General features: G+C 36.8%; 1 protein-coding gene across 2 annotated transcripts in view; it reads left to right on the top strand.

Moving 5' to 3' along the window:
- The window catches only part of CCDC6 (coiled-coil domain containing 6), a gene marked incomplete at its 5' end in the record, with an annotated part of 51,753 nt that extends 34,405 nt beyond the window's left edge, over positions 1–17,348 (top strand). The window contains 6 exons of one of the 2 annotated variants that reach the window (XM_082486217.1): positions 2,848–2,951; positions 4,712–4,872; positions 7,408–7,564; positions 10,854–10,954; positions 14,528–14,652; positions 17,042–17,348. In XM_082486217.1, the coding sequence (XP_082342343.1) occupies positions 2,848–2,951; positions 4,712–4,872; positions 7,408–7,564; positions 10,854–10,954; positions 14,528–14,652; positions 17,042–17,233 (840 nt within the window). In that variant the 3' untranslated portion in view covers positions 17,234–17,348. Of the gene's footprint in view, positions 1–2,847; positions 2,952–4,711; positions 4,873–7,407; positions 7,565–10,853; positions 10,955–14,527; positions 14,653–15,003; positions 15,416–17,041 lie in introns of those variants that run through there. The other variant, XM_082486218.1, reaches the window with a different exon arrangement.

Below are 17,348 nucleotides of genomic sequence, written 5' to 3'. Positions count from 1 at the left end.
AAGAAGAAATGCAATTGGATGGTGAGAAAGGTTAAAAGGGATTTTTCTGTTCCTCTGAAAAGAAGATTAAGGTCCAAAAAAGCAAATAAAGCTTCCTCATTTCTCTGTTGTGATGGTAAAAATTAAATGATGTTTGATTAACATCTAAAGGGTGGGTTGAAGGAGGATGGAGCCAGGCTCTTTTCAATGGTTCCAAGTAACAGGACGAGGGGCAATGGGCACAAGTTAGAACACAGGAAGTTCCGTTCAAATACACGGAAACACTTCTTTACGGTGAGGGTGACAGAGCACTGGCACAGGCTGCCCAGGGAGGTTGTGGAGTCCCCTTCCCTGGAGATTTTCAAGCCCCGCCTGGATGCAGTCCTGAGTAATGTGCTCTGGGGAATCCTGCTTTAGCAGGGGAGTTGGACTAGATGATCTCTACAGGTCCCTTCCAACTCTGATAATTCTGTGTGATTCTGTGTGATTAGAATGTAACTTTGAACCCGTGTAGAATGATACTAATATTGACAGAGCTGCTGGTTTGCTCTTGAGATATAATCCCGTCCTGCTTATTTTAGTTCAGAATATTATCATGGTCCTAACAAATTCATTGACTGGAGCTAGACTACATTTCAAAGTACACCTGAAACTACCTAGTACAAAACAAATGCACCTATTCTCTGAATTCACAGCCGTGGTCAGGATGCTGCAGTCACTTCTGTACGTTCAATTCATGGTGTTAATCCTCAAAGCTTTAATATCCTGACACTGGGAGGAACTGGGGCAACATTGAAGATCAGGAAAGGAAGATACTTGTTCCTAATGTGTTTTCATATTGCTGGAAATGTGGATCTCTGTTTCACAATCCAGTTTCATTGGTGTTTCATCAGAGCGTGTCTGTCAGCCTTCTGGGCATAACACAAGGCTCATTTGTATATTGTTGCTAGTGGTTTGACTTTGCCATAGTGCATGCTCACCTGCATGCAGATTTCTAATTAATGGACTCTGCTGCCTTGGTGATGGTTGCTGTAACACTAAATGTCATCTTAGAATTTTTAAATCCAAGGTTATAAATAATTCACTCTATCTTCAAATTCCAGTGTGGTCTTCTTCCTATCATTAAATTAAATAGATTTATTTTCACCAGTACATTTTTGTGGGCTTGTTTAGTGCTAGATCGCTAACATAGTTGTAAAAAGACTACCTCAGAGCAGGTGAGCCTAAGCCATGCTGCACTGAAGTGATGCAAAAACCATTACTGCAGAAGTAGTAATCTGCAGTCGAATCTTTTTCGTCGTGTGTTTATATAGAGAGCTACGCAATGCAGTGAAGATCTGCGTGTTGGTAATGTAGAAGCGCGGTGTGCAGATTCCCAGAATGTTTTGCGTACTTTCTTCCCTCCAAATGCTGTCAGCCCCAAGCATTGGCCAAGCTGACTGATGAGCAGTGCCCTGAGGCAAAGCACCCTGTCTCTCCAGGGGCTGAGCCCTTTGCCTTCGGACCACTTCAGCTCCTGCTGGTGTGGGGAACAAAGTGTCAGTCAGGATCCAAATTCTATCCCTTGTATGAGGTTGAAGCATGTCAATAAAAGAGAAGTCAGGAGCAACGTGTAAGTTCCCTCAACTGTTGATGTACATCTGAAAACTCAGACATGAAAGATTTACTAAACAGTGTTTCTAATTATATTCCCTATTATTCATCGATGTATGTCTAATTTTACTTAGAGTAACTAATTCCTCTAAGCTTTATAGAAGAAAGTTGTACGTTCATTAAACTTGCACTGTTACCTAAAGTGCGTAAGTTTAAATTTTTGGGGGGTATTTCAGTATTAATTTAGTGGTTAGTACAGAGCCCTTACAGATGTAGATGCTGTAATAGCACTTCACCCAGTGATGTAGTAAACATGCGAAGAAATCAATCTGTTTTCAGTCTTTCTGTTTTGTAATGTGGGATTATTTGCCCATCAGGAAAGCGGTTAGTGTTAACTAAGGTTTGGCTGGGAAAAATACCTCTGTGCTATTTTCACCTGTAAAGGCGTTGATCTGTTCCCGTATGTTTCATTATTGCTAACTTCTGGAGTTCAGCTGCCAGTGTGACTCAATAGGATCAGCTGCGTCTCTTAGTATTCTAGCATTTTCTTAATACTGTTTGCATTGTATTTGTACTAAAATACTAATAATTTCTTCATGTGTGGTTCTACATTATATCAGCTTTTATTACCTTATAGTAGAATCAAAAATGTTTGTTCACACAGTAAGTGAATGGGAATAATGTCAAGTTAAGCGTTTACTTTTATAAAGTCTTTGCTAAGATAGAAATACATTTGTTTCTGCTAGTAAGGGTTGACACAGTAACACTTAAGGCAGTTCACATAATTTTTTTCTTTATTATTTTTGTTATGTCGCTCCTTTATCTAACACGCGGCAAACATGGCTTCTCTTCCATTTCTGGCTTACTTAACTGTGATTCTTCCACTAAAAAGTAAAAAAATTTTCAAATGAATAAATGTTGGTGTTGTGGACTCTAAATTCAGTTTCAACTTCAGAGACGCGTGGAGTAGGCTTGCCTTTGAATAGATTTGTCCTGTCATCAGGGACAGTGTTTCCAGGTTTCAAGCTCCTTACTGGCCAGAGACAACAAGTTCTGTGAGAAAAATTTTTGTTAAGGAGATGACAACTGTGCAACTCCTGAATCTCTTGATTTTTCTGTGACCAGTGTGTTGTGCCCGATTTTTGTCTCCACCTTCTCTTTTCTGTCAGAGAACATCATGTAAAATGGTGGTGTTACAGCAGTGATCTTACCTAATGACAGTTCCTTGCAAAAAATGTATTTCCATCATTTTCATTGATTGATTTTCCTCTCCAGCTAAGACGTGAGAAGATTGACCTTGAAAATACTTTGGAACAAGAACAAGAAGCACTAGTGAATCGTCTCTGGAAGAGGATGGATAAGCTTGAAGCAGAAAAACGGTTTGTCTTGTTGCAGTGTATTCATTACTGTGGGAGAGATATCATTTAATGCATAACGTTCTAGATTCAATAAGTTCATCTCTGTCCCACAGGAGTTGTTTAATCTATGAAAACGTGGAAGTTAAAGCAGTTGTAAAGCTCCTTCTTTACATGATGCCACTTCCTTGATTGCCTGAAGTAGATAAAACTAAATAGTATAAAAAATGACCCAGGACCGGGAATTTGCTGAAGCTTTTCAACTGCTGATAGACTCTTCTTAAAGCTTCTGGCTTGGGGTCAGCTTTATATTTGTGGCCCAGAGAAAGTAATGTGGTATTTAGTGTATTTTTTGCATGAGAAGCTCTTGGGTTTTCCCTATCTGCTCAAACAAAACTTCAGCTTTTTCTCAGTGGTGTGCACTCATGTCACTGAGACTTCCTGCTGCTTCTTCAATAGAAGTTAAGACAGTGAGACTTTATATTCCTGGGAAAGCTAAGATTAAAAAAAAACATGTTAAAGCAATCCTCTCTTTAATGTCAAATATAAGAACTCTGTTTTGGGGGGAGTAGGCAAGAAGAGATGATTAATACCTTATTTTCTTTTACGTATTTAGACGGTTATGTTAGTGTGACTCCGTGAATCTTGACTGGGGCCTCAGAAAACACCTGAGCCTAGGCGAACTGCAGGTTTTGTAGTTTTATTTTACAGAGCCCTGCTGTGTGGAAGGTGCTCTGAAGAGCTACGTGTGATACTCAACAGCGGTAAATCCGTAGCGGGATGGGCCTTTTGTCAGTTTTTTGTGCATCTTAGATTTAAAGCCTTCTTTAAACCAAAGCCGGTTTAATTTATCCCAGGCTGTCTGCCTTCTTATGAGGAGCTACAGTGCAGCCAAACCATGCTTTTGTCCCACTTTGTATGGCACGTGTGAATACTGGGCCACACAGAGGGTTGTGCGTGCGTAGTGCTGTCCTTGCTCTTCAGGGCAGAGTTGGGTCTGGCCCTTCAACATGTTTCTACTGAAGAACAGTTTCATGCTTTCGGGCTGAAAAATACTTACTATGTTAACTCCAAAAATCATCATTTAAAACATTTAGTATCTACCATATGCTTATTTCCAGGTAAGAGAAATTCATTACTCCTGAATTCAGAGTTATTTGTGGTATTTGAAACCTTGACTCTATGGAATACCTTTCTGTTCAGAGATTATTAAAAAAAAAAAAAAAAAAAAAAAAAAGAAAAGGGAGACTATTTGGCTATGCTTCAGAAAATGTATGTCAAATTTTCTCTTTTGGTAATGTTGAAATGCAGAAAAGCTTGCGTCTCACCATGGACATACTTTACTCAGCTTTTCATCTTGGAATATGTGTTCTTCCTCTAAGAACATAAATGTAAAAACTCATAAGAGATTAAATGAATTTGCTTAGAATTGATTTTGTGGAATAAGTAGTGTTTGAGTATATAATTGAGGTAACTATATGTAGTCCGGAATTTGTTTTTCTGGAACTACATGCAGAAATATTTAGGCGTGTCAATGCCTGAGTATTTTAGAAAATCCATCTGTGCCTAGACCACAAATTTAACCTTTTTTTTTAATTTTGTGTTAAAAAAGAAAGCATTATAAGTCCTCCCAAAACTCTCTCACCAAAAAGTGTAGTTAAAATAAATCTTTTATACCTGTCGGAGTCCTTGCAGTGGCTTCCTGGGGGATTTCAGTTGTTTGGTCTAGTTTTTTTTTTTTCTTTCATTAGAACTGAAGGTAAAATTTAAACTTTTCCATACAGAATTTTGCAGGAGAAATTAGACCAGCCTGTATCTGCTCCACCGTCACCCAGAGACATATCAATGGAGATAGATTCTCCAGAAAACATGATGAGACATATCAGATTTTTAAAGAATGAAGTGGAGAGGTTAAAGAAACAACTGAGGGCTGCACAGTTACAGCGTGAGTAAACAACTTGTTTTAAATCTTTTTAAGTTTGTGTAATGTAAGATTTTTATATGTACTTTCATGAGTTTGAATTTAAGGTAGCAGTGGGGGAAAATAGGACAAGTTTGGAATAAAAAATTATCATAATTGCAGAATTGTTGCTCACTGATGTATTTATTCTGCAGTTTGGGGTTTTTTTAGCTTTACTAGAAGGGTGTCTGGAAGAATCAACAAATATTTCTTGAATATTTTGGGCCAAAAAAATATGTTTCTATCTTTTTTTCAGAGAAATAGCAGTATTTCAACATAGAGATTTTTCAAAACATATTTATGGCCTACTTCGTAAAAGTCTTGTTATAAATTAAGAATTACTGAAAAGAATTAACAGCTAGCAAAATAAAGTTCAGTTGTATGTAAGAATTTCACTTGTGAATGATTGCAGCTACCTTTAATTGTTTGTAGCTGTGTTAGACTAATTTTTCAGGCAGCTATTTGACTTGACAATGTAGCAGAACAAGTAATCTTATTTTGTTCTTACCTATGTAAGATCGCTTTGAAGGTGGACAGAATTAATAGTTGTGTAAAAGTCCTTGTGTTTCTGTTGTGAAGTGGCATGGACCGTTGCCCAGAAGCGGAAAGCCTGCTTTTTGCCCTGCCTTTCAAGAGAAGAGGCTATGGCTCTGAGCACATGGTCTCAGCTGGAAAAAAGTTCGCTTGCACATTCCTGTGATCTTTGCAATGCCAATCCTTCATTCCTTCATGCTAAATCTAAAATTTCTGTCCGAGTTTCATCAGTTCTGCCTAGTTCCTAGTCAGGAGCATTATAGTTCAATTGATAAAGTAAGTAGATACCTAACCACATTGACAGAAAAATTTGAGCGAGTGGGAAACGGGCAATATTGTCCCTCTCTAGTGTGCTGGTCTTGACAGGCTAACAGGAATATTTCAACCCCAGTTTAGAGAAATAGCTTGCCAGAGGCAGCGGCCTTCCTTAAAGACAGAGGTGAGGGGAGAGCGCTCTTTTGCAGAGGCCTTGTGCGCAAGTTTGCAGTATGAATAATTTGTGTCAGTTAAAAGAAGATAAGGACTAGTTGCCAATTCTGCACTGCAGCCTTCACTTACTGAACTTCAGAACGAGAGCAAGGCCTTAAAGTGCTCTTTGTACAAGTCTAGCCTAATTATTTTCAAGTATTCTTTATTATTTATAGGTGATTCTTTATGAATTACTGGGATTTAGAGTAAACATTTAAAAGTATTTAAAATCATACTCTCATTGAAAATAAGATCTAGATTAAAAGTACTCTTTCCTTTTGTGAACAGATTAAACAGAGCTGCAGTACGAATAGCAATGCTGATAGAAATGGTGGGTGCACTAGCCTGCAAGCAGAAGATGAAACTGAAATACGGTTTTCAGATTGTTGTTTGCAATATGTCGTCATTAGAGAACCTCTAGTATTATTCATAAATATTTAATAAAAATATGCTTACTGAATTCTCATATTATTATTACATTTTGTATTCCTGAAGCACTTCTAGTCTAGGAACTGTTTTGGTATAATAATAGTTTTAAGTAAGTGATACTGTTACATTTAGAAGTGGTATTTCCACAGAAGAGACATAAATCAAGTATTGTTGATAGTTTTGGAACAGTCTTCTAAAACAGGAATAGTCTTGATTGAAGGGTGCTACATAACAAAGTAATCACAAAGCATGATGAATCATAATTTATTTTTTTTAATGTCAAGGAATTAACTGTAAACTTGATCAAAAATTGGAAAACCTTGCAAAATACATTGCGTCATAAGTCTTCATGTATTCCATTTTATTTAAATAATCTATCAAAATGCTTTGTAGCTTTTCAGAGTTTGATTTTTATCACTTTATATAGCCTGTGATACCAGACCATTTAAGTGATGTTTGCTGAACTTGTTTAGAATTGCAAACTCAAATTGCCCTTTGATGTAAAGAGTAAACCACTTGTTGACTTTTAATGTTGGTGCACGTTCTGCTGGCCAATCCCTATGATAAAATATGTAATTGAAATAATGCTATAGAATACATAGAAATTAGCAATTTAATACAAGTTTGAGTGTTTTCGGTTTCAGAAGTTGTTTTGTGCTTCCTTCTTTGAAATGGAAATATACCTTTAAAATAATTTCTTCTGTGTGTTGCAATAAAATCTTTGTAAACATGGAATAGCATTATTTAATGGAGCAGGATTCGTTGTATTTCTTCTTTATGGTTTTGGTTTTATTATTTTCTTCATTACTTTTTCCTTTCTTTTCAAGTTCATTTAAGTAAATACTTAAAATGTTTTTTGCTTTTTTCCTTTTATTTTCAAAATTGCTGTCAACCAGTAATTTATTTTAGTAGCCACTGTTATGAATTAGACTTTGAACTAATGAATTAGAGATGAGAATTTTGAGTGATCCATCCTAAGCATTTTCTACATCCTCATTCTTGAAGTACTGCAGTAAAATTAGGCAAAACATATTTGTCTCTTTGTGAAATTGAATTTTAATCGAATTTTAACAAAATTCTGAACTTCAGATTCAGAGAAGATGGCACAATATTTAGAAGAGGAGCGACACATGAGAGAAGAAAACTTGAGACTTCAAAGAAAATTACAGAGGGAAATGGAACGTAGGGAAGCACTCTGCAGGCAACTGTCAGAAAGTGAATCCAGCTTAGAAATGGACGATGAAAGGTTTGTATTGATCAATACTCATACTTCTTTTTTAATATTATAGAATAAGTATTTATAGAAATAACCTGTATATGGATTTAATAAATGTCAAATTTCAGCAAGGTCCAGGAATATCTTCAGTTAGAATTATATCCAACTTGTGTAGAGACTGTGCATTAGTTTTAACAGTGAGAAAGAAAATATTTGTATTTGAAGATCGTTTAGGGTTTTGATAATGTATATTAAAATAAATATAGCTGCGGAGTTGAGATTCATGATAATGCGATCATAGTACCTTTGTTTTGCCCCTAACTTGGTAACTGCAGGGAATTCTGTGAGGTAGGAACAGCATCCTTACTTGGGGCTAATTTGTCCTTTGTGGAAACTAAACTGTGTTCAGCCAAATACTAAGGGATACTGTGTAAAACCTTAGAGAGGGGAAGCATTTCCAGAACTGTTGGGTTGTTCTCGATGTCCAAACCATAACATCCTTGATTTTTTTTTTTCTCTACTGCAAGCTCCGTGGCTTGCACTGACCTTATAGATAGTCTTGAGTTTTTCATGGTTTTATATGATGCCTTTTAGTGTTTTCTCACGTCATAGTCATATGACAGTGTTATATCTTGAGAGAGGTTTTTAAGTACACTTTGAATAAAACATTCTTAATTCTTATCAAATGCTCATTATTTTGTTGTACTATTTTACATTATTTTGGATTTATAGTGGTCCTTTAAAAAAAAAAAAAAAGTTGCTCTGTGCTGTGTATTCTTCTGATACCGAGATATTTCTTCTTGGGTCATCAGTATATTTGTTATAAGCTATAATTTACCAGAAACAAAGTACCAGATATTTTGTTTCAAGGAACATCCTTAAAGTTCAAGGTAGCATTTTCATTTTAATGAAATAATAGGCAACTGACATATATTGCAGTGGTATCTGGTATTAAGATGTAGTGAATACTATATAAATCAAGTTGTTAGAAACGCAGGATTCTGGTGTTTGTATCTACTTTTATTTGCTCAATCTTTTATTCCAATATTTACATTGTAATGGAAATGCGGTAAAAATGTAAATCTATGTGATTACCAGTATTAATCCAAAAACATAGAGTATCCTAATAATTTTATTTTGTCAGCCAGTTCCAGGTAGCGGTAATCAATAAAATGCAGGAAAATTGGATTAACTATTCTTTACTTCTAAGAAATTTAATTGTCATGTTGATTTTCTTGGTACTGCAAAGACATGACAGAATCGCTCCAGAACAGGTATTTGCAGTGTAAGTAATACAAAGTAAAGGGAAGGATGAAGCAGGTATTAGAGTGGTTAGTCTTAGGAGAACTGTGTAGACAAAATAATAGTGGAACTATATGCAGCAATGATTTTAAAATGCAAATTTTTGTCAGCTTACACTGTCTTCCTAAAAATGATGGTGGTGATGGATCAGATATCCTTTTTTTTTTTAGTTGCATTCTGTTAACTGATGATACTTATTTTTTGTGGGTGAGGGTAGATGAGGATGCTTTACAGAATACACAGCTCTCCCAAAACTTCTTCCTGCTGACTAGCAATAGCTTTGTCTTCTCAATCCTGCATCCTATTCTCTGGAGTAGTAGGGAAATATGTGAAAGAAGGAAGCATGCTAGTGATGTGCTGCTATTCCATACCACCTGATCCAGCTACTAGGATGACTTACAGAAAATTGTCTTTATGTCAAATAAAATAATATTAAATCAGAAAGACCACTACCTTGCTGTAATACACATACCGTCTGCATTACAAGTTACTATACGTGTCGCAAAGGTAGCCTGGTCAGTTCAGGTTCACTAACCTTGCCACTGGTAGCTCTTTAGAAAACTTATATTTAATTAAACTTTAATTTGCCAGTTCATTAATTTTCTAATGTTCTCTATTGTAGCTACTTTTATTACCTGGTCTACCCAAATTTAAACCAACTTTGGTATCACTACGCTGTGCTGCCTGTGTTAGGTGTTGTGGCTTAGTAGCTCTGAATATCCTAGTTAAAAATCAGTAAGTTGCAGTATCAAAACATGTTTCAAATAGTTTATGAACTGGCTCACAGACCTCAAAGTAGTCATTGTGAGTTCCATCAAATGGGAATATTTTTAATGTTGCTCCATGTTGTGTTTTTTTTCTGCGATCTAGAAGAAAATGTAGTTACTAAGAATTTCTGAGCAACACAGTGGTAAAAGGGGAGACAAGTAAGAGTCAAAGGCTGTTAGGTAGGTAATTTTGCCTGCTGCTTTGCTGTGTCCGGTAAAGAAACACAGCTAAACTTATTTTGTGTAATTTAAACCCAGGTGCACTGATTTGCAACCATATGTGCAGGTGGAGGTGAGTAGGGAAACCTCTAATCTGGACAATGACTGAAAAATCTGGGTGGAGAGTGCATAAGCAGGTCAACCTGAAAGCTGCCAGCCTAGTGCTGTGGAAAAAATACATAAAATTACTTTTGAGATATAGACAGTAAATGACACGTAGAAGCAACTGGTATGATTTTTATCTCCTTTTATATCACACTTGATGGCTCTGAAGAAGATTCACTGTATTCAGTGACTAAAGTACAAATAAATACCACTAAAATTATTACAGGTGAGGAAAAATGCCTTGCCTGAGGTTCTAATCTGTTCAGTTTATCACAATGAAGTATGGCAGGTGTCTTGCAAGACAACCTAGAAGTATCTTAAGTGAGAGAAAGTCCTGGGTTCAAAATGTTTCTCTTTTCTCTGTTCCAATGGCAAAAGATATGATGATCAAATGGCTAAACATTGAGACCAGAGGGATTTAAGTAGGAAACAGGGCGTATTTTTAACTGTGAGGCTGATCAGCTGTTGGTACAAAGTATCAATACTTTAATGATTTTTTTTTTTTTTTTCCCCCTTTTCATGATTTCAAATTATGGCTGAATGCCTTTATGGAAGATACACTCCAGCCAGACAAGCTATTGAGGTCAATGTAGAAATGACGTGTAAAGTGCAAGAACGTACTATAGGTCAGATTGAATGATGTGATGTATACCTCTGGCCTTAATATGTGCTATTCTAATCGTACACAACTTGTATGGTTTTAACTGCAAGTGACTAAGATAAGTCCAGTTATTTCTGTTGAAAGTTAAGCCAATATGTGAGCCTTCAGCAATGATGAGAGTTCCTGGCATGACTTCCTAGAGGTGACTGGTCCTTCATTAATCTAATGTGATTCTTATGGGAATTGAGAAAACCACAGTGAAACATTTAAAACATGGAACATTTTAAAAGGTTTGATCTAATTATTCTTTACCTTTTTTTGTTAGATATTTTAATGAGATGTCTGCACAAGGATTAAGACCTCGCACTGTGTCCAGTCCTATCCCTTATACACCCTCACCAAGTTCTAGCAGACCTATATCACCTGGTAAATATTTAACCCAGTTTCTAAAATTATTGTATGCATCACATAGTAATGTGCCCTATTAATATATTTAGCCCTTTCAAAGCTAGTCTGGAGAAAACAACTGCATCATAAATTTAAGAACGGTTATGCTTTAGAAATCTTCTAGTGCAGCATGTTTTCAGATTGTTCTGTATGACACTGTGAATAAATATTAAATTTCACTTAAGTAGCTATCACTTGAACTTTTATTTCTTTTTTTTCTCTGTCTTTTTCTCTCTTACTGTCTCTTCTTTTTTTTTTTCTTTCTTCTTTTTTTTTTTCACCCCTCTATAGAAGTTGCCCAATGGGATGCATAGTTCAAACAGACTTCTAGAGTTTGGTGATGAACTAGTAATGAGATTGCTATTGTGCTCTGAATCAAAACTTTTTATAGAAGTCTGATCTTGAATGTGTTGGGAAAAATCAGTTTCTGTTTCTCTTTGGTAGAGGAATGGCTTTTGTTCTGCTATTTTCTGTTGTAAAACAGTAACTATAAAATTAAGAATTCGTTTCTCTAGTACTTTATATAGCAAAGGCAAACTACCTTTTCTGAGATTTAAATTGCTGAATATATTTTTTTAAGTCAAAGGAAATGTATTTGTGTTACTAACACATTTATTGACTGAAATTTAAAATTCTGTAGAATTGTGCTTGGACATTCCTTAAAAGTTGATGGCCATGGATGTTATATGGCGATCACAAACTCACTTGTACATAACGAAGTGAATCCTGCATGCCCTGCTTTCCCAAGTTCACTTTAGAACCTGTATGTCGACGCATTCTGGAAGTTGGAATTGAGATATTTTATTACACAAGGTCTGCTAGAACATATAGAATGTCTTTAAACTCTTTAACTTTCAAGATTGACTTTAGTTTTTCAGGACTCACAATAATTTTCATCCAGGTGTTGCAAAAGAAGTAAGCGTGAGTGAGAACTAGCTGTGGCCATAAGCCATGTTACAGTGTTAGAGATGAGCATTAGGATACAGTTTTTCAAGAGGTTTTTGGGCTTCTGAAATGAGCCAAATCACTTGACTGTGTTTTGCAAGGTATGTAACCAAGAAAACGGTATATGTTTTCTTATCCTTTTCCTCTAACTGGGTGTACAGAAATGTAGTCATGCTAACAACTGTTCTGGAGTAACTGCTGTGGACATTTGTGGTTATACGCGTGCAGCCTTCATAATAATACAATATTCAACTGCACGTTGTATTTGCAGTCCACACAGTGGCTGTAATTAAAAGTATGTGTAGGGAAAACTGTCTGGTAATTTACAGGCTTGCATCCTAGATTACCTAGAAATGCACCCAATTTAGATGCTGATGTGTTGGTGCAGGAGTACTGTCGGTTTGTTCCTACACTGGGGAGTGAAGCACATTCCTTGTTCCCTGTGGACTATACTTCCCATCAGCAGTTGGTAGAAGGGTGCTGCGTTCTAATGGGAATTACATCCCACAGACAGGGAATGCTGAAACGCAGTCTGAAGCAGAGTGAAAAATAGCACAGCTGAAATTATCGTTTCTAACAGAGTTCACGATTTTGGTGATGTTGGTGCAGTAAATGTTCCAGGTTAGCACTTCTGCTCATGCAGCTACATTACTCTGCTTCACATCTGATAAATTAATATCCGCAGTTGGGAAGTTTCATACTTCAAAAAAATTGAAGCAGCAGTTTGTTAGAGAACTAATGAGATCAATAGGGAATTCTGTGCAGCTGTTTAGTACATACGAATGCAGTAATGGATGAGAGTACTTTATGTCTAAGGTAATAGAGGAAGGCACTGTCAAGAGTATCAGCACAGAATAATACAACAGTTATATTTTGCATCGATTGTATGACTTGGCATGTTTTGTTTGGGAAACAATGTGCTTGAATTTGTAGAAACATAATTTAAAACCAGTTAGAAACGCTATAATTTCATATGGATAGCCGGTCAGGTTTAATGGGTCAGATTCCGGCTCCTGAATCTGAGCCTTTTGTGCTTGCATGGCTTGAGATGCTGCTCTTGAAGCAGGGGTACTGCTGAGATTTCTAGCACAGTGCATGGAACTTTGAAGACTGTGGAATTATTGCTAGTCCTAGGCAGCTGGAGGTTGGTTGCTGTAATTACCAATTAGTCTTTAGTGTAGATAAACTGTTTTATGATTTGCTTCTGCAGCTAGGCTAGATAGAGATGAGCAGCCCACTACTCTGTTATTGCTTCTTTGACTGCCACGTAGACTTGCATTTGTAAAACTTTTGAAGCTGGTTTATCCCAAAGCAGTCCAAAATGGTACTGTTGCAAAGGTGATTTAAAGCATATTTTTTGCCTTTTAGTATTCTGGGCTCTTGTCTCTGACTTGCAACACATATTCACCTACCACAACATTGACTTGTTTCTGTCCTTGTGCTTACAAAAGCACTTAGTTATAAAACGTGTGCTGTACAGACAATTAGATTGTGTAGTCAAAAAGCAGACTAATTTTGTTAATCTGCGTCGTTTAACTACTCTAAAGTGACAGTGATTCCACTGGAATCACTCGCAATTTGCACCATACATGCATTGGGGCTGTAGCAGAATCGCTTAGAATTGAAGGAAGCAAGGAGAGTAGGTTTTCTTATATACTTCATTAGTGATTTGAGGCTTTTTTTTTTCCCCCCCAAAGATCTTGTCTTGTCAATTGTAGGCACAAACACAATACATGCAATTAAGGACAAAGCTGGGTAGTGGTGCATACTGTAGCTGCAGTGGCACCGTTTTGCATTGATTTAGTGTTGAAGAAGTGTGAAAACTGATAAATCAATGTGGTGATATAAAAGTTTAATAGACCTTTAGAAATTTTTTGGTTATAATTTTCTGAAGCAGTAGCTGGTGTCTAATACTAGACAGCTGAGAAAAGTCTTGTCTCCTACCTTAGTGATATTTTTGTCAGAAAGCAATAATGAGCTAAAGGTTTTGGAAATTGAGCTGTTTTGAGAAATACTCAAAATGTTCAGAACACTTCAGGGTCTGAACTTCAGGCACTTGGCAGTTGCTGTTTCTGCTTACCTTGGTTAGCTGTACAGGTACTCTGCATTTTTATAAATTAGTTCTTACAGAGAGGAAACATTTACCTGTAAGTATTAGGTATTTGTACTTTTGAATATTAGGCTTTCCTTAATGTGGATAAAACAAGTTGTAATTCTAAATGTTAGTTGCTAGCCTAGTCCTGCTCTCAGCTAATCCCAGAATGTTTTAACTTCATAGCCTCAAGGATCTTTGGGTCCCTGCCTGTAAACATCGAGGCAAAATAGGAGGAAGCCTGGGTGCGGATCTGGTGTGCCTCTGGTGTACCATTTACGTTTAGTGAAAAGTCATGTTTAACATTGTGTAATGTATGTTTTGAAACATATGATAGTTTGTTACAAGAAAAGAAATTAATTTTATGTCACACTTTTCAGTACGATAACTATTTTTTAGGTTTCTAATCTGGCAGCTGTTACCATTTCTTAACCTATCATTGATTTTAAAAAACCTCGCTCTTGTTTGTAATATAAACAAGAATGTTGATGTTACCTTGTTTTAACAATTTTTAGGTCTGTCATATGCAAGTCATACAGTTGGTTTCACACCACCAACTTCACTGACAAGAGCTGGAATGTCTTACTACAACTCCCCAGGCCTTCATGTGCAACATATGGGACCATCCCATGGTATTACAGTAAGTATTTAAAATAGTAAATACTTGTTACCAATGTCAGTTCGGTTTTTAAAAGTGATAATTGCTTGTCCTTAAGCTTTTTTACAAAACGTTTTTGTGAATGTTTGTTTTTGTCTCCTTACTCCAAGATATCTATTGCTGCTTTCTTCAACCCTGATTTTCCTCTTCACCCCTCAGAAACTGATTCTTTTTGGAGAACCTTATTTTCTGCAAAAGAATAGGATGTATTATCATCTTAAGGACAGTAATAGGTATCATCTTATGGATCAGCAGGCAGGGTGTGAGAAGTGATGTTCTAAGCTACTGAGCCTATCCCGGGAAGTAAAAACATTGCTTTCATTTTTCTCCTAGTCTCCACCATCTGACGGATGAGTCATCTGAGGTTGCTCCAAGCTCAGGTTTTCTTCAGGATGACACACAATGCTACCACCATGTCACTGTAACAGGCAGTTAACTCTTATTTTCTGTTCTCATTGGCAAAGAAGAAAGTTAATATAACCATTTGTTAGGACAATTTCTCATATCTTTCAAGTGGATTAATTTCCTTTTTACCTCTCATGTTTGATGCGCTTCCACTTAATCGTGTTTTTTCTAAATATTTGTGGAGTTTAATGAGCAAACAGACCCTAAATATTAACCATTTGGCAAAATACCTTATGGTTGTTATATCAAGACCATTTTGGTTTTTCTCAGCGTGTATGGTAGTATATAAATATCCTGCAAGGTTTTTGCATATACTTGTCATTTTCAGATGTGAAAATATGTTTCAATATAATTTTTAGTAGAATGCTAAAATATGGCTGCTTCTAAAACCATTTAGGTGAGCGTGCAAAGGTAATTGATAATTACATTGAGCAAAGGGTGGTGGGAACGCTACAATAGCGGGTAGAACAAGAGGGGAGCTGGAGCTCAGCAGGAAGGTAGAGTCCTGGTCTGAATTCAGCCCACTACTGTGTGTCACATGAGTTAGTCACAGGAAGATCTTAATGCTTCTGGAAAACCTGGAACCTAATTTTATAAATAAGTTTTTCAAGGAACTTGTTCTGTTCAGTATCTGTGAAATGCCACTCTTTCTGAAACTGTAAATTAATTGGTGTCACATTGAGTCACTATGAAAAAGATAATCTTTAGGACAAAATACTAATTGTTTTGAGAAAGGTGTTGATGAGTAGCTGTTGGCTTTGTCTTGATACTGAAACCGGGTCCCTTCTTACTATTAGATGTATGCAGATGCAATAAATGATTTTAAGTGTTTCAGAGACGTCAGTCAGTTGTCAAGAATCCCTTGGCATTTTGCATAGACCGTTAATCAATTGTACATAGTTGTGCAGAAAAATAGATACAATATACATTATTTGACTAAACTGCAGTTTGATTCTTGACTCTTCGTTTTTGATCTCCATTACAGAATAAATTGACTTCACCTGTAGTACATATGGTATAGCACTGTAATCATGCATCTTCCCAGAGCTGATCACTTTTGATTATTATTAATGGTGGGTGGGTGGTTTGTCATGCCATGAGGTTCTCGATTAATGCTAACTGGATCGGTAAGTAGTGAGCATTTTGGTTTCAAAAGTGCAGAAGTTAGTGTTGTGCAGTGTAATTTATATTTTCACATTGTTAACATTAAAGGTGATTCCTGCCATGCCCCTGCTGGTTTGTAAAGATAAAGCGGGTTTCAAATGTTTGTGTTTAAACATGCAGGTTGTTGAAAGTCTATGGTTTCTGTTGAGGGGAGCTCTCTTAACAACTGCTTCGCTCCTGCAGCTCAAAGGATTGCAGTCTTTTTTTGTACTCCAGAGAACAACTTGTGTTATGTGCTTTGGTTTTGCTCCAGTGTGCAGGCTAAGAGTCTTTCAGAAAGCTAGAGTTCTGGGCAGACTCGCTGGCATTTGAAACGTTCCCACCCACACTCAGGTACCATGTAGTTGGACTTCACACGCCAACAATGTAAAGTTAAACGTTCATAAGCATCTACTGGTTGGGCGAACACAACCGGGAAATGCTGTCTCTGGAGCATCTCTCATTTCTTTTTAGGTTGCTGGTCGTTATAGGTAAATGTATCTTTAGGACATATGACTTGTGTTCATTTCCTGCGAACTGACAGAAAGGAATGTGTGTTTTGTTCAATCTCAAAAGTACTTCCCCTTTTCTTTGCTACTCCATTTCAGAGTAATGTTTATTTTATGTAAAAGTTGTATCGTGAATCTTGCAATGTTTCAAAATGGATTCTTCCCACATCATTGTTTGGAATTTTTTTGTGTTTTGTTTTTTTGTTTGTTTTTTTTTTTTTTTTCCTTTGCCAAGCTCAGTACATTGATTAGAGGACTTGCACCTTAAGTTGTTAAGGAGTGTGTTAAACATAATTTCAATATTTGTTCTGCAGAGGCCTTCACCACGAAGAAGTAACAGCCCCGACAAATTTAAACGTCCCACTCCTCCTCCTTCTCCAAACACGCAGACCCCAGTGCAGCCACCTCCGCCACCACCTCCACCACCTGTGCAACCTACGGTCCAATCCGCAGCATCGCAGTCAGCCACTTTTCAACATTCAGTGCATCCCTCCTCTCAGCCTTAGTGCATGTGCTCAGCAGTCTGTATGTCAGAAGTGGACTCATAACATGGAGCAGTTTACTAAAAGCCAAAGGCTTCCTTGGCATATTTGGATTTGACTTATTTGCACTGAGGTTATA

This window comes from Vanellus vanellus (assembly GCF_965231255.1).
Source record: "Vanellus vanellus genome assembly, chromosome: 7".
Classification (NCBI taxonomy): Eukaryota; Metazoa; Chordata; class Aves; order Charadriiformes; family Charadriidae; genus Vanellus; species Vanellus vanellus.
The sequence above is the reverse complement of the archived record's forward strand: the minus strand, read 5'-3'. Positions and strand labels throughout refer to the sequence as shown.